The 25,062-nt window shown below is 37.0% G+C and overlaps 1 protein-coding gene across 3 annotated transcripts; it reads left to right on the forward strand.

Annotated features, from left to right (window-relative positions):
• The first annotated feature begins 1,599 nt into the window (after positions 1–1,599).
• Positions 1,600–20,456, forward strand: LOC127641443 (vitellogenin-like). Of its 3 annotated transcripts, none has more exons than XM_052124466.1 (28): positions 1,600–1,634; positions 13,332–13,352; positions 13,527–13,678; positions 13,794–14,045; positions 14,121–14,282; positions 14,367–14,515; positions 14,610–14,760; positions 14,861–15,018; positions 15,144–15,309; positions 15,390–15,515; positions 15,604–15,822; positions 15,917–16,134; positions 16,218–16,315; positions 16,456–16,580; positions 16,677–16,778; positions 16,870–16,989; positions 17,100–17,286; positions 17,383–17,485; positions 17,575–17,760; positions 17,894–18,002; positions 18,119–18,314; positions 18,394–18,653; positions 18,741–18,785; positions 18,881–18,958; positions 19,058–19,264; positions 19,752–19,894; positions 19,989–20,127; positions 20,214–20,456. In XM_052124466.1, the coding sequence occupies exons 3-28, from the start codon at positions 13,670–13,672 to the stop codon at positions 20,343–20,345; spliced, it is 3,840 nt and encodes a 1,279-aa protein (XP_051980426.1). In that variant the 5' UTR covers positions 1,600–1,634; positions 13,332–13,352; positions 13,527–13,669; the 3' UTR covers positions 20,346–20,456. The 3 variants fall into 3 exon arrangements, with proteins under 3 accessions (XP_051980426.1, XP_051980424.1, XP_051980425.1); XM_052124465.1 differs by lacking the exon at positions 1,600–1,634 and adding an exon at positions 13,172–13,226; XM_052124464.1 differs by lacking the exons at positions 1,600–1,634; positions 13,332–13,352; positions 13,527–13,678 and adding an exon at positions 1,954–2,079.
• Positions 20,457–25,062: the final 4,606 nt, after the last annotated feature.

Consider the following 25,062-nt stretch of genomic DNA (forward strand, 5'->3'; position numbering starts at 1 on the left):
AAACAACAGTGCCATGTCCACTGCAAAAAAAGAAAAGTCTTTTTGTCTTTTTTCAGAAAAATATCTAAACATTCTTAAAATGTGGTTTATTAACTTGACAAGCAAACTGGCATAATCCCTAAACTGAGACCAAAAGCTTTTTTTTTTTTTTATTATTATCGTATGTGAGGCTTCTGCATCATATCATATCATGACATTTGTGTATCGTTACTGGCCTAATTGATATCTATAAGTGCTACAGCATAATGGTACTGTCTCTTTAAGAAAAGTGAGCACCTCAGAGATGTGTTTCAGTTCAGCTTGTTTTTTTATCTTTGCTGTGTGATCAAAATTAATGTTTCTTTTTACTTGTTGATCACAGCTGACTGAAAAAATGTATAAAAAAAATGTATAACAGTCACTGAAAAGTTTAATCAAAATCAGTTGACCTTGTTAAATGTAATGTAAATTGCATATCATGTCTAAATTAAAGTAATGGAGATTTGTCATTAGCGATAACTCCGGACCCACTGCTGCCAAAAAAGGTACATTTCCTTTAGAGCAAGTGCTCATGCTACACAACACAACACGAGGTGATAGGATCTCTATGTTAAACTTCTGCTTTAGAGTGATTAACTTATATTGTAGAGGATAATCTGAAGAATTGGAATTCAGCACGTTATTGTAAAATATCTAACAGTATAATGTAACTATACCAATATTTTAACAATAGAAATATAACAAAATATGTTTCAGTTAAACACATAATATCCAAAGACGAAATTCTCCGAACACTACTGAGAATGTGACAACACTGACATTTTCATGGTGCAGAAAAAGAGTAGCTAGACTGCTGATTATCTTAAGAGAATATAATGCATTCATATTTATAAAAATATTTGTTATATTTGAAATTGAAGGTGTTATCTGTACTGAAATCAACTTTTGTTTTAAATCTTTGTTTTTTAATCTTAACTGTTTAATGACAAATTACTAACATTACAATAATACCCAACTGACACGTGGTACACAAAGCATATCTAGTTACAAAGTTCATCCACGGTTGCATTATCCTAGTTTCAGTAAAATAAATAAACTAATATAGACTTTTACAAAAAGTTTCTGATGATATGTTTAGGGGCCAGGGTAACCTAACCTAAAATCTTTCCAAATCTGTCAACAGAAAAGTACAATATGTGGACACCACGTTTTAAAGAATGAGATTGGCTGAAGCTACAGCAAAAAATGACAAAAGCCAAAAGTATTCTGGTTCTGTTTATTGTATATATATCGCAGTAGCCATCTATGAGTAAAATCTGAGAAGATCATTCTTCTGTATTAATTCATATTAAACAATTGAGAAAGGGAAGCCTTTGAAGATTCAAAAAAATGTTCTTGAATAACTTTTCTGAATATAAAGTCAAACAAACAGTGTTTCACTCTGGACATTGTACTGGAGGATGACATGATGACAGGCCAGGGTAACCTAACCTCTAATTTAAATATATGTACAATAAAGACATTTGTTAATAATTCATTAAAGAATTAATTTTGTTCAGGAAAAACTACTATAAAAGATCTGTCTCTCTGTCAACTTATTCACAAACCATCAGCAATGAGAGCTGTTGTGCTTGCCCTGACTGTAGCCCTTGTGGGTAAGTAGTACTGATCATTTTTGTTTGTATTTAAGGGTGAGTTCCCTTAAGAACAAATTTCATCTCTTGAAATCTAAATTATCTTGTCTTATTTGTTTCTTTTAGCATGTCAACAGATCAACCTTGGTAAGTAATGACATTTTGTACATGTTTTGTTTTATTAGTAGTAATTCACTATTACAGTAAAATTATTATGTGCATTACTGATAAACCAAAGTAATAGCCATACTAATATACTGAACAAAATAAAATAAAAAAATAAAAATAATGAAAATAAACTAAACCCCCTTCAGTTCCTGAGTTTTCCCTTGATAAGACCTACGTGTACAAGTATGAGGCTCTGCTCTTGGGTGGTCTGCCACAAGAGGGTCTGGCAAGAGCTGGAGTAAAAGTCAGCAGCAAGGTTTTCCTCAGTGCTGTGACAGGGAATGCCTTCATGATGATGGTAAATGCTACAGAATTCTAGGTGCTCATATGTGAGACAAAACTAAATATGCTAGTTAGCACCAGCAGTTAAAAGCAAAGATAGCGTCAATTGAAATGGAAATGTTTCCTTACAGCTCTCGGATCCTGTACTCTATGAGTATAGTGGCATCTGGCCCACAGATTCTTTTCTTCCTGCCACTAAGCTCACCTCAGCACTCGCTGATCAACTTCAGATTCCCATCAAGTTTGAGTATTCAAATGGAGTGATTGGACAAGTATTTGCTCCAGCAGAAGTCTCCCCTACTGTCATGAACATACACAGAGGAATCCTCAACATCCTTCAGCTCAACCTCAAGAAGACCCAGAATGTCTATGAGCTGCAAGAGGTGAGAAAGAGATCTTTGTGCATTTTAGATAAAGTTTGGTGTCTTTTATTTTATTTGTTTTATTTCTCCTCTAAGGCTGGAGTTCAAGGAGTGTGCAGAACCCATTATGCCATCAATGAGGATTCAAAGGCCAACCAAATTATTGTAACCAAGTCTAAGGATCTGAGCCACTGTAAGGAGAGAATTATGAAAGACATCGGCTTGGCATACACTGAGAAGTGTGTTGAATGCACCAAGGTAATGCAAAAGACTGTAAAGTATTAGGAGAATTGAATTATATACTGAATATGTCAAAAGTTAAATTTGCCCTTTTTTCGACAGAGGATAAAGAGTCTGTTTGAAGCAGCAACTTACAACTACATCATGAAACCATCTGCTAATGGTGTACTGATCTCTGAGGCAACAGTTGAGGAGCTGTATCAGTTCTCACCCTTCAATGAGATCCATGGTGCTGCCCAGATGGAAGCAAAGTATGATTGATTCTCAATATACTAGTAGCAATAATGCTTGCATATTTTAATCATTTCAAGAAGTGAAGGTTAAGAAATTATTTTTCTGTTTCAGACAATCCTTGGCTTTTATTGAAATTGAGAAGACCCCAATTGATCCCATCAAATCAGATTATTTGTCCCGTGGATCCCTGCAGTACGAGTTTGCAACTGAGATTCTTCAGACTCCCATTCAACTCCTGAAGATCAGAGATGCACTAGCCCAGGTTCAATTTATAGTTTCAAATCATTTACTTTTATTGAGTCAAAACCCTTTATTTTGGGAGGGGGGAGACTTCAGTTAAACATTGCCCTGACTTCTTCCAGATTACAGAGGTTCTAAATCACTTGGTTGAAAACAATATGGACTCGGTCCATGAAGATGCTCCCCTTAAGTTTATGCAGCTTGTTCACCTCCTGCGTTTTGCCACCTTGGAGAATATTGAGGCCATCTGGGCTCAATTCAAGGACAAACCAGTTTACAGGTATTCTGTTTTTTGGATAATTAAGAGCAATATTTTTTTAAAAAAAGAAAGAAAGAAAGAAAATATATATATATATTTTTTTTTTCTAAAACAATCCATCTGTTAGGCGCTGGCTTCTGGATGCTCTTCCTGCTGTTGGCACACCAGTAATTCTAAGATTCATTAAGGACAAATTCCTGGCTGATGAACTTACCACACCTGAATCAATTCAGGCTCTTGTAGTTGCTATGCAAATGGTCACTGCTGATTTGGACACCATCCAGTTGACCGCTGTGGGTAAATTTATCTCTCTACTCAAAGTCTTCAAATTATGTCACAACAAAACTAATCATTTCCAAATATTTTTTAACAGAGTCTGGCAATGCATGAGAAAATTTCCACAATTCCAGCTCTCCGGGAAGTTGTCATGCTCGGATATGGTTCCATGATTACCAAGCACTGTGTTGAAGTTCCCACCTGCCCAGCTGAGCTCCTCAGGGTAAACACCTCAATCCATCCCAATATTTCTTTAAGTCATTAGTTATTAACTATATATTTTCTAATTATATGTGCATCACACTCCTTAGCCCCTCCATGACATTGCTGCAGAAGCCCTTGCCAAGAATGATATCTATGAAATCACTTTGGCTCTAAAAGTTCTGGGCAATGCTGGTCATCCTGCTAGTCTTAAAACTATCATTAAGCTCCTGCCTGGACTGAGAACCGCAGATGCTTCTCTGCCCATTAGAGTCCAGGTTGAGGCCGTCATGGCTTTGAGGAACATTGCCAGAAAAGAGCCCAAACTGGTAAGTGTTAGACATTATAGGAAATATATTTCTATGTAAATATGTTTGCACACATTTTCTTCCAATAGTTAAAACTCCTTGTATCCTGCTTCAGGTTCAACCAGTGGCCCTGCAGCTCCTATTGGACAGGGCCCTCCACCCTGAAGTGCGCATGGTTGCTTGTATTGTGTTGTTTGAGACCAGACCCTCAGTGGCTCTCATCTCCAGTGTTGCTGGTGATTTGAGGACTGAGAAAAACATGCAGGTTACAAGCTTTGTTTATTCCCACATGAAGTCCTTGACCAGAATCACTGCCCCTGATATGGCCAATGTGTAAGAATAATTTTTTTTTTCAAATGTTTTGATTTATAATTTCAAATGAGCAGAAGAGGTCATCATGTTTCTCTGTTTCAGTGCGGGTGCTGCCAATGTTGCTATTAAGCTATTGAACCCCAAGTTGGACATGCTTAGTTACCGCTTCAGCAGAGCCCTTCAGCTGGACATCTATCATTGTAAGTTTTGCTGATTATAAATATCAGTTAAGAGAGGTTCTGGGAATTCTGAAAATGTAAATAAAAAAAAAAAAGAAAAGAAAATACAATTTCTCAAAGCAAATTTTGCTGATTTACTGCATTGGTGTCTCTTTACCTGTGAAGCTCCTCTTATGATTGGAGCTGCTGGAAGTGCCTACATGATCAATGATGCTGCCACCATCCTGCCCAGAGCTGTTGTAGCTAAAGCACGTGCCTATCTGGCTGGAGCAGCTGCTGATGTTCTGGAGGTGGGTAATCATGGTGATGTTTTCCAAGAAATGTATTTATTGTTTAAGAATGTTTTGAACATATTTTGTTGTCACTCAATGGTTCCTCTCAAACAGATTGGTGTGAGAACTGAAGGAATTCAGGAGATTCTTCTGCAATCACCAGCTGCGGATGAAAGTCTTGACCGTATCACCAAGATAAAGCGCACCCTGAGAGCAGTAAGTTATCATTTCCATTTATAATAAAAAACATTTATAGTTTCAAAAACATGACCTAGAAAATTGCATATGGTTGCCTTTACTCCTCAAGCTCAGAAACTGGAAGACTCTGCCAACCAATCAGCCTTTGGGTTCAGTCTACATCAAATTGCTTGGGCAAGAAGTGGCTTTTGCCAACATTGACAAGACCGTCATTGAACAAGCATTACCGGTACTGTCTTCCACTACCTTTCTTTTTCCTCATTAGCATGATTTGGGGATTTTTCTCACAGAAAATAAAACACGTAATTATATTTTAAATTGTTAATATACTTTCCACAGCTTGCTACTGGACCCAAAGCACGTGAACTGCTGAAGGAGGCCATTAAAGCTTTGCAGGAAGGAATTGCACTGAAGTATGCCAAACCCCTGCTAGCAGCTGAAGTGCGTCATATCTTCCCAACAGCAGTTGGTATGCCTGTGGAGTTCAGTTTCTACACTGCTGCTGTTGCTGCTGCAACTGTCAATGGTGATTTTTTTTAAAGATTTTTCTTTTTGAAATAGTGTTGCTGCAGTTATGAATGGTTTACTTCATACATTTATGTTTTTCTGTTCATCCTTTTAGTTCAGGCTACCATTACTCCTCCTCTCCCTGAGCAGCCTGAGACCATCACTCTTGAGCAGCTGAAGAGGACTGATGTTACATTCCAAGCTGAAGCTAAACCAAGGTTTACTTTTTAGCCACATTTGAAAAGTCCTGCTAAACCTTTACACAATAAATGTTTTACAAACATAAACTCTCTTATTCTTCTTTCAGTGTTGCTCTGCAGACCTTTGCTGTCATGGGAGTTAACACTGCCTTGATCCAAGCTGCTGTTATGGCTAAAGGAAAGATCCGCACAATTGTCCCTGGAAAAGTGTCTGCAAGAGCAGATATTCTCAAGGGCAATTACAAGGTAGAGGTTCTGCCTGTTGAGGTTCCTGAACATATTGCTGATATGAGGTAATTCAATCTGAATTATATTGTTCCAAACATTTTGAATGAATTTCAGAAAGGTGCCAAATGTTTCTGCAAGTTTAAGTTAAGAAGTGCTCATTCCTGTCATTGGTATTGTATCCCATCCTTGTTCCTAAAGCTTTGAGACTGTTGCTGTGGTCAGAAACATTGAAGATCCCACTGCTGAGAGGATTGTTTCATTGGTACCTGAGTTGTCCGTGCAAATGACACCTTATAGTGGTGATTTGGTAAGCTATAATAACAGACATGGAAATGAAAACATGTTTCATGGTTAATTTGCTTTACAGCTTAATGTGGCTTCTTTTGACATTACTTTCTAATAACATTTCCATTTTTATTTCAGTCATCTGAGAATGCTGATCCTGATATGCAAGCTGTGAGAGCTGCTAATCCTTTTCACAAGACTCTCTGTCTTGCTGTCCCATACATTGAAATGAAGGGATGTGTTGAGGTGCATTCGCACAATGCTGCTTTTATGAAGAAGTCTGCTCTGTTCTACATAATTGGACAGCACTCAGCCCGTGCTACATTAGCAAGAGGTATTCTTATACACAAAATTACATTTGTACAAAATACATTTTCAGATAAATCAATAAATGTTTCTTGTTTTGGCTGCAGGTGAAGGTCCTGCGGTTGAAAGACTAGAGCTTGAGGTCCAAGTTGGCCCTAGAGCTGCTGAGAGGCTCCTTAAGCAAATCAACCTTGTTGATGAGGACACACCAGAGGGAAAGACCATTCTGTTAAAACTGAGGGAAATCCTGGAAACTGAAGCAAAAAATTTGAATGTCGCTTCTGAAAGCAGTAGTAGCCGCAGCCGCAGCCACAGCAGCAGTTCCAGCAGTTCAAGCTCCTCCATTTCCAGCTCTCGCATATCTAAGGTGAGGAAATGGTATGTTGCTTGTTGGTGAGGTAGCCAGTATCTGTTTCATAACTATATATTTGAAGCATTGTGTATGGATTTTCAGACTGCCACCAAGATGGAGCCTTTCAGAAAACTTCACAAAGATCGGGTAATTATTTAAAAATACTATTGTTAATAATATTTTTACTTCATTACATTTGTATGATTTCTATTATTTCACTTAAACTTTACAATTACTTGCAGTTCATGGCACCCCATGGAGCCTCAAAGGCTGTTAGCAGTGGAAGCACAGAATCTAGCTTTGAGACGATCAGGAAACAGGTGAATAATTTTGTGTCATTTGTTTTTTATTCATTATAGTACAAATCCAAAAGCTGAACTTTGAACTAACAGTTAACATTTCCTGTGTGATGTGTTTAGGCTAAGTTCCTTGGAAATGCTATTCCACCTCTTTTTGCTATAATTGCCCGTGCCGTAAGAGTTGACCAAAAGCTGCTGGGCTACCAACTTGGTGCATTCTTTGACAAGCCAACTGCAAGAGTACAGCTCATCATTTCCTCAATTGCTGAAAATGACAACATGAAGATTTGTGCAGATGGTGTTCTGCTGAGCAAGCACAAAGTCACTGTAAGACTGGAACTCATGTGATTCTAAGGGCCTTTTCAGACCTATAGCTTGTTTGAGCTGTTCCAAAATACAAGGCACATTTACATTTACAAGGCAACATTTCAAAATGGGAAACTGTGTTAATAGAAGAATTCTTCTCCAAAAAGCTATCAGGTAACAACACATTGTTATCATAGGAATATCAGTTGGACCGTTGTGTCAGATTACATTCTTACCACAAGTTAACCACTAGGGTTCATTTGGAAATGGACCAAGACTAACTCATTGAGTTGAGTTGAATTGTTTTGCTGTGGATCCAAGCATGTTCATATATGGCAAATCAAATTGAATTAAGGAAGAAATCCCACTAGGTTGCGAAACAAATTATCCAAACAAGCCAGGTGTAAAAATGCCCTAAAATACACAGAAAATCCAATTGGCAATATTTATTTTTCATGCTAATACTACATTAATTACTTACTGGTCTTTGAACACCATTTTCCTTTTTCAGGCCAAGCTTGCTTGGGGTCCAGAGTGTCAACAATATGAAGTCACTGCTAAAGCTGAGGCAGGTGTTCTGGGAGAATACCCTGCTGTCCGTCTAGAGCTGGAATGGGATAAGCTTCCAATATCTGTCACCACCTACGCCAAAAGGTAGAGTTCATCAACACTTAACATGAAATGTGTTTGGGATATGTTAAAATCAAAATGGTGTAAATTATTTTCTTCTTCTCTTCTCTTCTCTTCACTTAGGCTGTCCAAGCACATCCCTATGGCAGCTTTCTGGGCTGGATTCAAGCTTGAAAGAGCCACGAACAGTGAGAAAGAGGTTGATCTGACCGTGGCCTTGCCAACCCAGATGACCCTAAATGTCATTGCTAGGATTCCAGAGGTTAGGGGCCAATAGTTGTTCTTTAAATTGTTTTTAATTGATGTAATAAGAAAAAATTATTAATTATTTTTGTACCTGTTGTTCTAGATGACAGTGTCAAGGATGGATGTTCCTCTCCCCGTTGCTGTTCCCATCAATCCAGACGGAACTTTTTCTGTTCACATTGATATGGACACTCTTCTGAATCCAGAACTACTTCTAGAAACAATAACTAATTAAGCATCAGATTATACATATTCTACTGCCAATTTGAGTGGTTTTCATTTGGTATTGTTTGTTGTTTGACAGTTTAATTAATATGTTGCCATTGTTATGTAATACTAATAAATTCCTGCAAATGTATGAACGTGTGAATTGCTTTTACTTTACATTAAGGTCCACTTATGAATTACTTTTTAATTGTTAAATAAAGTTGATAAAGAGCCTTCAAACATTAAAAACTATTAAATCTTTTTAACCCTTGTGCGTCAATAAAACAAAGTTACTCAGAGGTCTTTCGAAGACAAAAATGTCCACATCAAAAAAACTGCCTTAATAATATTATATATTAATATTATTTTCCACTCTCAATTAGTCCATTTTTAACCAAAATCAGTCCTGATCATAACTACCAAATATTCATAAATTTTAAGGATTTTAACCTTTTAAATGCCACTTTGTTTACATAATGCCACTGTTGTTATTTTTTTACACACACATACACACACACACATGCTGTGTTTCCATGTTTTATGGGGACTTTCCATAGACATAATGGTTTTTATCCTGTACAAACTATATATTCTATCCCCTAACCCTACCCCTAAACCTAACCCTCACAGAAAACTTTCTGCATTTTTACATTTTCAAAAAACATAATTTAGTATGATTTATAAGCTTTTTTCCTCATGGGGACCGACAAAATGTCCCCACAAGGTCTACTATACAGGTTTTACTATACTTATGGGGACATTTGGTCCCCACAAAGTGATAAATACACACTCACACATTTTTCAATACACACATACAAAACACACTCTGACATCCATGCCAACACACCCACATCATTTTAGCCACAGCACTCATGCAATTGGCCTGCAGTGCTCTATAATACAGCAAAGAGAAAATAGGGAAAAGGCATGTATTTGACGATGCTCCCCTTAAGATTATTACTCTATATCCTGTACTCTACAGGCTAAACATGAGGGAAAATGGCACCGTCTGGTATAATATATATATATATACATATATATAATTTGATGCCAGGACTCTGCAATGAAAGCATAATATCATAGAATTCATGAGTTCATGCTTTAATGGCACTGCGATCAAATATTGCCATTTTAATGGGTTTCAATATGGACTCAAATGTCTTGAAGGTCCTGAGTGTAACTATTTTGTGTACACAGTGTATTATAGATGAATTACAGGAAGTGAGGTTGAAATATCAAAATTCCCCAAAAAATATACACCTTAGCCAAAATTATTTAACAACAATTAAAAAGAAAAAAATGTTCAGAAGGTCACACAAGGGTTAAAGCATAGAGGATGATGACAATTAGAATGTTAAGTAAAACTATCCTGTCAAACTCACTTATATTTGCCAATCACATAGCTAGCATCTAATTTACCAATTTGTTCAGTTTGAGATTAATATTAACCAGTCATGTTTTGCACTTTCATGACTGTTTACATTTTAAAGACAATTGGGCCTATTTGGATGTATAAATGATTTTTGCCAAATTAAATATTACGTTGCATTTTAAATAGGTTTGAATTATAATTTTTTTAAACTACAATCCTGGACATTTCATATTTAACCAAATTGAATAGTTTTTTTTTTTATGGCACAATTTTATAAATATGTATTTTCAAACAGCAAATTTTTGGGTCTCTCTCGGAAAAGTCGAACAGAGCATTTTGGCCAATTGCAGGTCGAGGTGCAATATTCTCTGGTGCGAGCGTGATTCAAAAGGTCGCCATTCTGACCTTGAAGTGGTTCTTAAACTTTTATGATTTATATTTGTATGGTTAGCATGTTAGCACATTCTCAGCACATGAGACATTTGTCTAAGCAGTCTCTTGTATTTCATGCAAATTGTAGGCTTATTGTAAGGCATTTAATGGTTAATTTACACACTCCAACAAACGTTAAACACAGTATGACTGTCATTCTCACATGTGCACATCCCTATTGATGTTTAGTCATTATGGCATTAATTTTTTGTTTGACCGTCAGAATAATTTAAATGGAACATTTCACGTGTTCTTGTCATAAATCTTCAAAGCTGCAAAATAAGTTTAAACAAGCAGCATAAAAAGGTTCGAATTTGGGTAATGTTGATTATTGTTAATAATAATAATGTAAAAATGCATAAGCCTTTTTACGGTTTCATAATTTTATTTAAATATTTATATTTATAATAAAATGCCTGCTGATGATCATGTTACCAAAGATTACATTAATAAAATAAAACTACTAAAGACATTTGACTCAATTTTGTGACAATCCAAGCTTCCTAACTGGTGTTTTGTACAAGATAGGCCTATGGATAAACCATTGCTAAATTTTCAATTTTGGAAGCACTAATAGATATCAAAAGAATTAATGTACCATCTAATTTTATGCGATCACGCAGGCGCAGTCACATGGAACGTGGCAAGTGAACCGGGCATTTTCAATTCATTCCAATTGAAGCCGAGCGCCATGATTGCGAGGTGGATTTTCATTGGAAATGTCTGCTTCGCTTTCCAGTAGATACGGTCACCACTGCGCAGCGAAATTCCAGGGACGAAGGAGGCGTGAGGTTACAGCGTGTGTCTCAAGAATTTGCCCAAAACTTTTATTTTGTTCCAGTTTCAACCGTTAAGCACACTGAATTTTTTCATTGAAGTTATATATCCTCAAATGTCCTTTCGGCTTAAATGTATGTTTACCATGGCAACGACGTCACGCGCATGCCGCTCGGTGCTGTTCTCTATCATCCAATCAGCCAGCCCAAATGGCAATGCGTTTTCAACAAGGAGCCGAAAGAAGATGAACATTTCTTCGTGTGACACAAAAACTGTGAGCAATGTGTTTTTCTGTCTCTGTAATGTTAATTTTCCCATGTACATGGAGGCAAAATCAAACATTGTAGTTCACATTCAGACAGCAAAGACAGGCGCTGCACTTTTTACACAGGACAAAGTACCCTTCAAATTACACTTTGCCTTCCCGATTCGGCTGGTCATCCCACTGCAAACAACAAGCGACATTTTCATATGATTGAAGGTAAATCCTAATCCGTTTGGCCAATTCACTAAAAAATAATCAACACAAAAGAATGATTCATTCTACACAGCTGACAGAAATATGGGACACACGTCATACTTGCTATGTCATAAGGAAATGTTGCTCAGGTAAGTCCGAGCACTCATGGTATGCACAGTAAGAAGTGGCGGGACTCGACTGGACGCGGGAAAAGTCTGATTTGACACTTGTTTGAGTCTGTCCAAATGCTCCCAAGTCCATGACATGACCAAGCACATAAACATAACGTCTCGAGACCAATTTGAGTCAAGTCTCGTGTACTACACCACTGTAAGCAGGAGCTACTTTCTATCTTTGAATCAATCTTAAAACATCCTGAAATACTGTGTAAGGTTCCAGTTAAGTTTGGCATTCTAAATAATTGAAGCGTATTCCTTATTTAGTATGTTTTAAATATAAAATGATTTCTTACCATATGTTAGTATGATATACTATCCACATGCAACAAAGAAATCAAAACATTGTTGTTTTGGAATTATAGTGGTATGTTGTTTAACTGCCAAAATTATAAAAGGTCAAATAACAAATTAAGCTCAAAGGCCAATGCACAATAAGAAATAAAAAATGGAGCACTGCTTAAATATCATTGGATGAGACTGTATTTCACATTTAGTAAAAAATAAATAAACCAAAATAATACTGCTGAACATGATTACAACCTAGAATTAATCCATAAAAAGATACAGTTAAACTAGAACAACCACAAATATCTTCTAAATCACAAACAAATGCTCAAATTAAAATTATCCATCCATCTAACCATCCATCCAAATTAATAAATATATACAAGATATTTCTAATGTTTCAAAAAGTCATAAATGTCATGGTCATTTTTTAAACATAGCTCATTGCCAGTATACTGTATATAATTTTAAAACCTGTAGAGCAGGGGTGCCCAACATGTCGATCGCGATCTACCAGTTGATCGCAAAGGCAATGCTGGTAGATCGCACAAAATTTAAATGTACTTTCGTAAAATGTTAATAAAAATAAATATAATGTCTTTCCTTCTTTTAGTTTCTGTCTGACTTGCAATTGACGAGTAAATATTGACCAGGCAAGGTTTTGTTTAAATCTGAGAAGATCATTCTTCTGTATTAATTTATATTAAACAATTGAGAAAGGGAAGCCTTTGAAGATTCAAAAAAATGTTCTTGAATAACTTTTCTGAATATAAAGTCAAACAATCAGTGTTTCACTCTGGACATTGTACTGGAGGATGACATGATGACAGGCCAGGGTAACCTAACCTCTAATTTAAATACATGTACAATAAAGACATTTGTTAATAATTCATTAAAGAATTAATATTTGTTCAGGAAAAACTACTATAAAAGATCTGTCTCTCTGTCAAGTTATTCACAAACCATCAGCAATGAGAGCTGTTGTGCTTGCCCTGACTGTAGCCCTTGTGGGTAAGTAGTACTGATCATTTTTGTTTGTATTTAAGGGTGAGTTCCCTTAAGAACAAATTTCATCTCTTGAAATCTAAATTATCTTGTCTTATTTGTTTCTTTTAGCATGTCAACAGATCAACCTTGGTAAGTAATGACATTTTGTACATGTTTTGTTTTATTTCAATTTAGTAGTAATTCACTATTACAGTAAAATTATTATGTGCATTACTGATAAACCAAAGTAATAGCCATAGTAATATACTGAACAAAATAAAATAAAAAAATAAAAATAATGAAAATAAACTAAACCCCCTTCAGTTCCTGAGTTTTCCCTTGATAAGACCTACGTGTACAAGTATGAGGCTCTGCTCTTGGGTGGTCTGCCACAAGAGGGTCTGGCAAGAGCTGGAGTAAAAGTCAGCAGCAAGGTTTTCCTCAGTGCTGTGACAGGGAATGCCTTCATGATGATGGTAAATGCTACAGAATTCTAGGTGCTCATATGTGAGACAAAACTAAATATGCTAGTTAGCACCAGCAGTTAAAAGCAAAGATAGCGTCAATTGAAATGGAAATGTTTCCTTACAGCTCTCGGATCCTGTACTCTATGAGTATAGTGGCATCTGGCCCACGGATTCTTTTCTTCCTGCCACTAAGCTCACCTCAGCACTCGCTGATCAACTTCAGATTCCCATCAAGTTTGAGTATTCAAATGGAGTGATTGGACAAGTATTTGCTCCAGCAGAAGTCTCCCCTACTGTCATGAACATACACAGAGGAATCCTCAACATCCTTCAGCTCAACCTCAAGAAGACCCAGAACGTCTATGAGCTGCAAGAGGTGAGAAAGAGATCTTTGTGCATTTTAGATAAAGTTTGGTGTCTTTTATTTTATTTGTTTTATTTCTCCTCTAAGGCTGGAGTTCAAGGAGTGTGCAGAACCCACTATGTCATCAATGAGGATTCAAAGGCCAACCAAATTATTGTAACCAAGTCTAAGGATCTGAGCCACTGTAAGGAGAGAATTATGAAAGACATCGGCTTGGCATACACTGAGAAGTGTGTTGAATGCACCAAGGTAATGCAAAAGACTGTAAAGTAATAGGAGAATTGAATTATATACTGAATATGTCAAAAGTTAAATTTGCCCTTTTTTCGACAGAGGATAAAGAGTCTGTTTGAAGCAGCAACTTACAACTACATCATGAAACCATCTGCTAATGGTGTACTGATCTCTGAGGCAACAGTTGAGGAGCTGTATCAGTTCTCACCCTTCAATGAGATCCATGGTGCTGCCCAGATGGAAGCAAAGTATGATTGATTCTCAATATACTAGTAGCAATAATGCTTGCATATTTTAATCATTTCAAGAAGTGAAGGTTAAGAAATTATTTTTCTGTTTCAGACAATCCTTGGCTTTTATTGAAATTGAGAAGACCCCAATTGATCCCATCAAATCAGATTATTTGTCCCGTGGATCCCTGCAGTACGAGTTTGCAACTGAGATTCTTCAGACTCCCATTCAACTCCTGAAGATCAGAGATGCACTAGCCCAGGTTCAATTTATGGTTTCAAATCATTTACTTTTATTGAGTCAAAACCCTTTATTTGGGGAGGGGGTAGAATTAAGTTAAACATTGCCCTGACTTCTTCCAGATTACAGAGGTTCTAAATCACTTGGTTGAAAACAATGTGGACATGGTCCATGAAGATGCTCCCCTTAAGTTTATGCAGCTTGTTCACCTCCTGCGTTTTGCCACCTTGGAGAATATTGAGGCCATCTGGGCTCAATTCAAGGACAAACCAGTTTACAGGTATTCTGTTTTTTGGATAATTAAGAGCAATATTTTTTTAAAAAGAAAAGAAAAAACAAATATATATATATATATATATATATATATATTATTATTATTTTTTTCTAAAACAATCCATCTGTTAGGCGCTGGCTTCTGGATGCTCTTCCTGCTGTTGGCACACCAGTAATTGTAAAATTCATTAAGGAGAAATTCCTGGCTGATGAACTTACCACACCTGAATCAATTCAGGCTCTTGTAGTTGCTATGCAAATGGTCACTGCTGATTTGGATACCATCCAGTTGATCGCTGTGGGTAAATTTATCTCTCTACTCAAAGTCTTCAAATTATGTCACAACAAAACTAATCATTTCCAAATATTTTTTAACAGAGTCTGGCAATGCATGAGAAAATTTCCACAATTCCAGCTCTCCGGGAAGTTGTCATGCTCGGATATGGTTCCATGATTGCCAAACACTGTGTTGAAGTTCCCACCTGCCCAGCTGAGCTCCTCAGGGTAAACACCTCAATCCATCTCAATATTTCTTTAAGTCATTAGTTATTAACTATATATTTTCTAATTATATGTGCATCACACTCCTTAGCCCCTCCATGACATTGCTGCAGAAGCCCTTGCCAAGAATGATATCTATGAAATCACTTTGGCTCTAAAAGTTCTGGGCAATGCTGGTCATCCTGCTAGTCTTAAAACTATCATGAAGCTCCTGCCTGGACTGAGAACCGCAGATGCTTCTCTGCCCATTAGAGTCCAGGTTGAGGCCGTCATGGCTTTGAGGAACATTGCCAGGAAAGAACCCAAACTGGTAAGTGTTAGACATTATAGGAAATATATTTCTATGTAAATATGTTTGCACACATTTTCTTCCAATAGTTAAAACTCCTTGTATCCTGCTTCAGGTTCAACCAGTGGCCCTGCAGCTCCTATTGGACAGGGCCCTCCACCCTGAAGTGCGCATGGTTGCTTGTATTGTGTTGTTTGAGACCAGACCCTCAGTGGCTCTCATCTCCAGTGTTGCTGGTGATTTGAGGACAGAGAAAAACATGCAGGTTACAAGCTTTGTTTATTCCCACATGAAGTCCTTGACCAGAATCACTGCCCCTGATATGGGCAATGTGTAAGAATAATTTTTTTTTTTTCAAATGTTTTGATTTATAATTTCAAATGAGCAGAAGAGGTCATCATGTTTCTCTGTTTCAGTGCGGGTGCTGCCAATGTTGCTATTAAGCTCTTGAACCCCAAGTTGGACATGCTTAGTTACCGCTTCAGCAGAGCCCTTCAGCTGGACATCTATCATTGTAAGTTTTGCTGATTATAAATATCAGTTAAGAGAGGTTCTGGGAATTCTGAAAATGTAAAAAAAAAAAAGAAAAGAAAATACAATTTCTCAAAGCAAATTTTGCTGATTTACTGCATTGGTGTCTCTTTACCTGTGAAGCTCCTCTTATGATTGGAGCTGCTGGAAGTGCCTACATGATCAATGATGCTGCCACCATCCTGCCCAGAGCTGTTGTAGCTAAAGCACGTGCCTATCTGGCTGGAGCAGCTGCTGATGTTCTGGAGGTGGGTAATCATGGTGATGTTTTCCAAGAAATGTATTTATTGTTTAAGAATGTTTTGAACATATTTTGTTGTCACTCAATGGTTCCTCTCAAACAGATTGGTGTGAGAACTGAAGGAATTCAGGAGATTCTTCTGCAATCACCAGCTGCGGATGAAAGTCTTGACCGTATCACCAAGATAAAGCGCACCCTGAGAGCAGTAAGTTATCATTTCCATTTATAATAAAAAACATTTATAGTTTCAAAAACATGACCTAGAAAATTGCATATGGTTGCCTTTACTCCTCAAGCTCAGAAACTGGAAGACTCTGCCAACCAATCAGCCTTTGGGTTCAGTCTACATCAAATTGCTTGGGCAAGAAGTGGCTTTTGCCAACATTGACAAGACCGTCATTGAACAAGCATTACCGGTACTGTCTTCCACTACCTTTCTTTTTCCTCATTAGCATGATTTGGGGATTTTTCTCACAGAAAATAAAACACGTAATTATATTTTAAATTGTTAATATACTTTCCACAGCTTGCTACTGGACCCAAAGCACGTGAACTGCTGAAGGAGGCCATTAAAGCTTTGCAGGAAGGAATTGCACTGAAGTATGCCAAACCCCTGCTAGCAGCTGAAGTGCGTCATATCTTCCCAACAGCAGTTGGTATGCCTGTGGAGTTCAGTTTCTACACTGCTGCTGTTGCTGCTGCAACTGTCAATGGTGATTTTTTTTAAAGATTTTTCTGTTTGAAATAGTGTTGCTGCAGTTATGAATGGTTTACTTCATACATTTATGTTTTTCTGTTCATCCTTTTAGTTCAGGCTACCATTACTCCTCCTCTCCCTGAGCAGCCTGAGACCATCACTCTTGAGCAGCTGAAGAGGACTGATGTTACATTCCAAGCTGAAGCTAAACCAAGGTTTACTTTTTAGCCACATTTGAAAAGTCCTGCTAAACCTTTACACAATAAATGTTTTACAAACATAAACTCTCTTATTCTTCTTTCAGTGTTGCTCTGCAGACCTTTGCTGTCATGGGAGTTAACACTGCCTTGATCCAAGCTGCTGTTATGGCTAAAGGAAAGATCCGCACAATTGTCCCTGGAAAAGTGTCTGCAAGAGCAGATATTCTCAAGGGCAATTACAAGGTAGAGGTTCTGCCTGTTGAGGTTCCTGAACATATTGCTGATATGAGGTAATTCCATCTGAATTATATTGTTCCAAACATTTTGAATGAATTTCTGAAAGGTGCCAAATGTTTCTGCAAGTTTAAGTTAAGAAGTGCTCATTCCTGTCATTGGTATTGTATCCCATCCTTGTTCCTAAAGCTTTGAGACTATTGCTGTGGTCAGAAACATTGAAGATCCCACTGCTGAGAGGATTGTTTCATTGGTACCTGAGTTGTCCGTGCAAATGACACCTTATAGTGGTGATTTGGTAAGCTATAATAACAGACATGGAAATGAAAACATGTTTCATGGTTAATTTGCTTTACAGCTTAATGTGGCTTCTTTTGACATTACTTTCTAATAACATTTCCATTTTTATTTCAGTCATCTGAGAATGCTGATCCTGATATGCAAGCTGTGAGAGCTGCTACTCCATTTCACAAGACTCTCTGTCTTGCTGTCCCATACATTGAAATGAAGGGATGCGTTGAGGTGCATTCGCACAATGCTGCTTTTATGAAGAAGTCTGCTCTGTTCTACATAATTGGACAGCACTCAGCCCGTGCTACATTAGCAAGAGGTATTCTTATACACAAAATTACATTTGTACAAAATACATTTTCAGATAAATCAATAAATGTTTCTTGTTTTGGCTGCAGGTGAAGGTCCTGCGGTTGAAAGACTAGAGCTTGAGGTCCAAGTTGGCCCTAGAGCTGCTGAGAGGCTCCTTAAGCAAATCAACCTTGTTGATGAGGACACACCAGAGGGAAAGACCATTCTGTTAAAACTGAGGGAAATCCTGGAAACTGAAGCAAAAAATTTGAATGTCGCTTCTGAAAGCAGTAGTAGCCGCAGCCGCAGCCACAGCAGCAGTTCCAGCAGTTCAAGCTCCTCCATTTCCAGCTCTCGCATATCTAAGGTGAGGACACGGTACGTTGCTTGTTGGTGAGGTAGCCAGTATCTGTTTCATAACTATATATTTGAAGCATTGTGTATGGATTTTCAGACTGCCACCAAGATGGAGCCTTTCAGAAAACTTCACAAAGATCGGGTAATTATTTAAAAATACTATTGTTAATAATATTTTTACTTCATTACATTTGTATGATTTCTATTATTTCACTTAAACTTTACAATTACTTGCAGTTCATGGCACCCCATGGAGCCTCAAAGGCTGTTAGCAGTGGAAGCACAGAATCTAGCTTTGAGACTATCAGGAAACAGGTGAATAATTTTGTGTCATTTGTTTTTTATTCATTATAGTACAAATCCAAAAGCTGAACTTTGAACTAACAGTTAACATTTCCTGTGTGATGTGTTTAGGCTAAGTTCCTTGGAAATGCTATTCCACCTCTTTTTGCTATAATTGCCCGTGCCGTAAGAGTTGACCAAAAGCTGCTGGGCTACCAACTTGGTGCATTCTTTGACAAGCCAACTGCAAGAGTACAGCTCATCATTTCCTCAATTGCTGAAAATGACAACATGAAGATTTGTGCAGATGGTGTTCTGCTGAGCAAGCACAAAGTCACTGTAAGACTGGAACTCATGTGATTCTAAGGGCCTTTTCAGACCTATAGCTTGTTTGAGCTGTTCCAAAATACAAGGCACATTTACATTTACAAGGCAACATTTCAAAATGGGAAACTGTGTTAATAGAATTCTTCTCCAAAAAGCTATCAGGTAACAACACATTGTTATCATAGGAATATCAGTTGGACCGTTGTGTCAGATTACATTCTTACCACAAGTTAACCACTAGGGTTCATTTGGAAATGGACCAAGACTAACTCATTGAGTTGAGTTGAATTGTTTTGCTGTGGATCCAAGCATGTTCATATATGGCAAATCAAATTGAATTAAGGAAGAAATCCCACTAGGTTGCGAAACAAATTATCCAAACAAGCCAGGTGTAAAAATGCCCTAAAATACACAGAAAATCCAATTGGCAATATTTATTTTTCATGCTAATATTACATTAATTACTTACTGGTCTTTGAACACCATTTTCCTTTTTCAGGCCAAGCTTGCTTGGGGTCCAGAGTGTCAACAATATGAAGTCACTGCTAAAGCTGAGGCAGGTGTTCTGGGAGAATACCCTGCTGTCCGTCTAGAGCTGGAATGGGATAAGCTTCCAATATCTGTCACCACCTACGCCAAAAGGTAGAGTTCATCAACACTTAACATGAAATGTGTTTGGGATATGTTAAAATCAAAATGGTGTAAATTATTTTCTTCTTCTCTTCTCTTCACTTAGGCTGTCCAAGCACATCCCTATGGCAGCTTTCTGGGCTGGATTCAAGCTTGAAAGAGCCACGAACAGTGAGAAAGAGGTTGATCTGACCGTGGCCTTGCCAACCCAGATGACCCTAAATGTCATTGCTAGGATTCCAGAGGTTAGGGGCCAATAGTTGTTCTTTAAATTGTTTTTAATTGATGTAATAAGAAAAAATTATTAATTATTTTTTACCTGTTGTTCTAGATGACAGTGTCAAGGATGGATGTTCCTCTCCCCGTTGCTGTTCCCATCAATCCAGACGGAACTTTTTCTGTTCACATTGATATGGACACTCTTCTGAATCCAGAACTACTTATAGAAACAATAACTAATTAAGCATCAGATTATACATATTCTACTGCCAATTTGAGTGGTTTTCATTTGGTATTGTTTGTTGTTTGACAGTTTAATTAATATGTTGCCATTGTTATGTAATACTAATAAATTCCTGCAAATGTATGAACGTGTGAATTGCTTTTACTTTACATTAAGGTCCACTTATGAATTACTTTTTAATTGTTAAATAAAGTTGATAAAGAGCCTTCAAACATTAAAAACTATTAAATCTTTTTAACCCTTGTGCGTCAATAAAACAAAGTTACTCAGAGGTCTTTCGAAGACAAAAATGTCCACATCAAAAAAACTGCCTTAATAATATGATATATTAATATTATTTTCCACTCTCAATTAGTCCATTTTTAACCAAAATCAGTCCTGATCATAACTACCAAATATTCATAAATTTTAAGGATTTTAACCTTTTAAATGCCACTTTGTTTACATAATGCCACTGTTGTTATTTTTTACACACACATACACACACACACATGCTGTGTTTCCATGTTTTATGGGGACTTTCCATAGACATAATGGTTTTTATCCTGTACAAACTATATATTCTATCCCCTAACCCTACCCCTAAACCTAACCCTCACAGAAAACTTTCTGCATTTTTACATTTTCAAAAAACATAATTTAGTATGATTTATAAGCTTTTTTCCTCATGGGGACCGACAAAATGTCCCCACAAGGTCTACTATACAGGTTTTACTATACTTATGGGTTTTACTATACTATACTTATAAAACACACTCTGACATCCATGCCAACACACCCACATCATTTTAGCCACAGCACTCATGCAATTGGCCTGCAGTGCTCTATAATACAGCAAAGAGAAAATAGGGAAAAGGCATGTATTTGACGATGCTCCCCTTAAGATTATTACTCTATATCCTGTACTCTACAGGCTAAACATGAGGGAAAATGGCACCGTCTGGTATAATATATATATATATACATATATATAATTTGATGCCAGGACTCTGCAATGAAAGCATAATATCATAGAATTCATGAGTTCATGCTTTAATGGCACTGCGATCAAATATTGCCATTTTAATGGGTTTCAATATGGACTCAAATGTCTTGAAGGTCCTGAGTGTAACTATTTTGTGTACACAGTGTATTATAGATGAATCACAGGAAGTGAGGTTGAAATATCAAAATTCCCCAAAAAATATACACCTTAGCCAAAATGACTTAACAAAAATTAAAAAGACAAAAATGTTCAGAAGGTCACACAAGGGTTAAAGCATAGAGGATGATGACAATTAGAATGTTAAGTAAAACTATCCTGTCAAACTCACTTATATTTGCCAATCACATAGCTAGCATCTAATTTACCAATTTGTTCAGTTTGAGATTAATATTAACCAGTCATGTTTTGCACTTTCATGACTGTTTACATTTTAAAGACAATTGGGCCTATTTGGATGTATAAATGATTTTTGCCAAATTAAATATTACGTTTTATTTTAAATAGGTTTGAATTATAATTTTTTTAAACTACAATCCTGGACATTTCATATTTAACCAAATTGAATAGTTTTTTTTTTTATGGCACAATTTTATAAATATGTATTTTCAAACAGCAAATTTTTGGGTCTCTCTCAGAAAAGTCGAACAGAGCATTTTGGCCAATAGGCCTTTATCACAGTGCTCGTGTCGTCACTTCCAATGGCGGATAGTAGCGTAAAGCGACTTCCGGTTTAGTCTGTAGCAATGGCGGCGAGCACAGCGAAGAATTGTTGTTGCGTTCCTTAATGTTCTAATAGTTCAACTAAACAGCCGTATCTCAGTTTCCATTCTTTTCCAACCGATGAAAAAGCGAAGAAAATGTGGAACCATCAATAGAACCATCAGCATCGAACCTTGTGTATTGGTCTAAGGCACAGAGACATAGTCTAGAGACGGTTCCAGGACCAAGCCCTAATAGAAAGCTTCAGCTTTTTGATGAGTTTTTCTTTAGTGCTGTCGCGTGTCTGCAGGTCTACGAGAGAAGGTCCTGGCAGATATATTTAATGTGAGTACGACAACGGTCAGTCGAGTAATCATAACATGAGCAAATTTTCTGTACCTTGTTTTGGGGTCTTTGCCTATTTGGATGACCAAAGAGCAAGTCAGAGCAACCATGCCAGCAAAATTTAAGGAGTACTGCCCAGATGTCCGTGTTATTTTGGACTGTACAGAGATCAGATGTGAAAACCCCACAGCACTTACACTACAGTCAGAGATGTTTTCATATTACAAAAACTACCCTACCTTCAAAGGCTTGGTTGGTGTTGCTCCAAGTGGGGCCATAACCTTTGTGTCACAGCTGTTCACTGGATCCATCTCAGACAGGGAGATAACAAAACAGTCTGGACTTTTGGAACTGCTCGAGCCTGGAGACTGTTGTATGGCAGAAAAGGCTTTACCATAGAGCCACTGCTTGAAAATGTGGGAGCCAGACTTGTTATCCCTCCATTCAGAAGAGCAGCACAATTTACAAAAGAGACGAAACGTACACAATCAATAGCCGTCTAAGGATTGTGGTGGAAAGAGTAATTCGACGAATTAAAGAAAACCACATCTGGGACTCTACCATTCCTCTCACACTGACAGGCACATTGAACCAAATATGGGCGAACTGCTGTTTAATGGCTAATTACCAAGGCCCACTTGATGTAAATGTTGTTGTATAAAATGTATATACAGAAAAGAAACATGATTTAAGTTGCCACCAATCAAATGCCTGTCATTTCATAACTTTAAGTTTAGTTTAATTTGTACAAAAATATTGAATTGTGAAAACTTGCATTTAATGTTGCAACATTTTTTTAGTAAATGAGCCTAAAATTTGCAAACTTAAAAATTGGATTTTTTTTTATTGCACCACTTTTATACATATATGTACAAGTATTGACTGCATTGTGACAATTAAAAAGTTAAGTTACAATTTCTCATTTATTCATTGACAATTTACAGAGAACTTGGTTATGGCAAGTTAGGCACTATAAAAAATTTAAGACAAAAAGTTGTCCAACCAAAATAGACATTTGAAGAATCTTTAAGAGTAGTTTACCCAAAAATTGAATTTATCAACATCAGCACTCTTAAGAGTTAGTGTGTATATATGTATACATACATATGTATACATGTGTGTGTGTATATACGTATGTATACATATGTGTATATATATATATAGAGAGAGAGTGCATCATGTACCTCTAGGATGGCACGAGGGTGAGTAAATTGCATACATTACATTTTTGGGTGACCTATTCTTTAACAATAAACAAACAAGCAATCAATCAACACCAGTATTAGTTTAACAACTCCTAGAGTTAGAAAACACATTCATGTATATATTAAAGAAAAAATGTCTGCTTTGTCCCTCATCAAGACAATTAAACTCTCATCTCTCCAGTCAGACTCTGTGAAGTGTTTCCCGCACACGTACGTACTCCCTTTTAAAACTGCAGAACTTTTGCCTTCATCCCGCCGAATAGCATGAATCCACATTTTCTTCGCTTTTTCATCGGTTGGAAAAGAATGGAAACTGAGATACGGCTGTTTAGTTGAACTATTTGAACATTTAGGAACGCAACAACAATGCCTCGCTGTGCTCGCCGCCATTGCTACAGACTAAACCGGAAGTCGCTTTACGCTACTATCCGCCATTGGAAGTGACGACACGAGCACTGTGATAAAGGCCTATTGCAGGTCGAGGTGCAATATTCTCTGGTGCGAGCGTGATTCAAAAGGTCGCCATTCTGACCTTGAAGTGGTTCTTAAACTTTTATGATTTATATTTGTATGGTTAGCATGTTAGCACATTCTCAGCACATGAGACATTTGTCTAAGCAGTCTCTTGTATTTCATGCAAATTGTAGGCTTATTGTAAGGCATTTAATGGTTAATTTACACACTCCAACAAACGTTAAACACAGTATGACTGTCATTCTCACATGTGCACATCCCTATTGATGTTTAGTCATTATGGCATTAATTTTTTGTTTGACCGTCAGAATAATTTAAATGGAACATTTCACGTGTTCTTGTCATAAATCTTCAAAGCTGCAAAATAAGTTTAAACAAGCAGCATAAAAAGGTTAGAATTTGGGTAATGTTGATTATTGTTAATAATAATAATGTAAAAATGCATAAGCCTTTTTACGGTTTCATAATTTTATTTAAATATTTATATTTATAATAAAATGCCTGCTGATGATCATGTTACCAAAGATTACATTAATAAAATAAAACTACTAAAGACATTTGACTCAATTTTGTGACAATCCAAGCTTCCTAACTGGTGTTTTGTACAAGATAGGCCTATGGATAAACCATTGCTAAATTTTCAATTTTGGAAGCACTAATAGATATCAAAAGAATTAATGTACCATCTAATTTTATGCGATCACGCAGGCGCAGTCACATGGAACGTGGCAAGTGAACCGGGCATTTTCAATTCATTCCAATTGAAGCCGAGCGCCATGATTGCGAGGTGGATTTTCATTGGAAATGTCTGCTTCGCTTTCCAGTAGATACGGTCACCACTGCGCAGCGAAATTCCAGGGACGAAGGAGGCGTGAGGTTACAGCGTGTGTCTCAAGAATTTGCCCAAAACTTTTATTTTGTTCCAGTTTCAACCGTTAAGCACACTGAATTTTTTCATTGAAGTTATATATCCTCAAATGTCCTTTCGGCTTAAATGTATGTTTACCAT

The sequence above is a fragment of the Xyrauchen texanus genome, chromosome 50 (assembly GCF_025860055.1).
Source record: "Xyrauchen texanus isolate HMW12.3.18 chromosome 50, RBS_HiC_50CHRs, whole genome shotgun sequence".
Classification (NCBI taxonomy): domain Eukaryota; kingdom Metazoa; phylum Chordata; class Actinopteri; order Cypriniformes; family Catostomidae; genus Xyrauchen; species Xyrauchen texanus.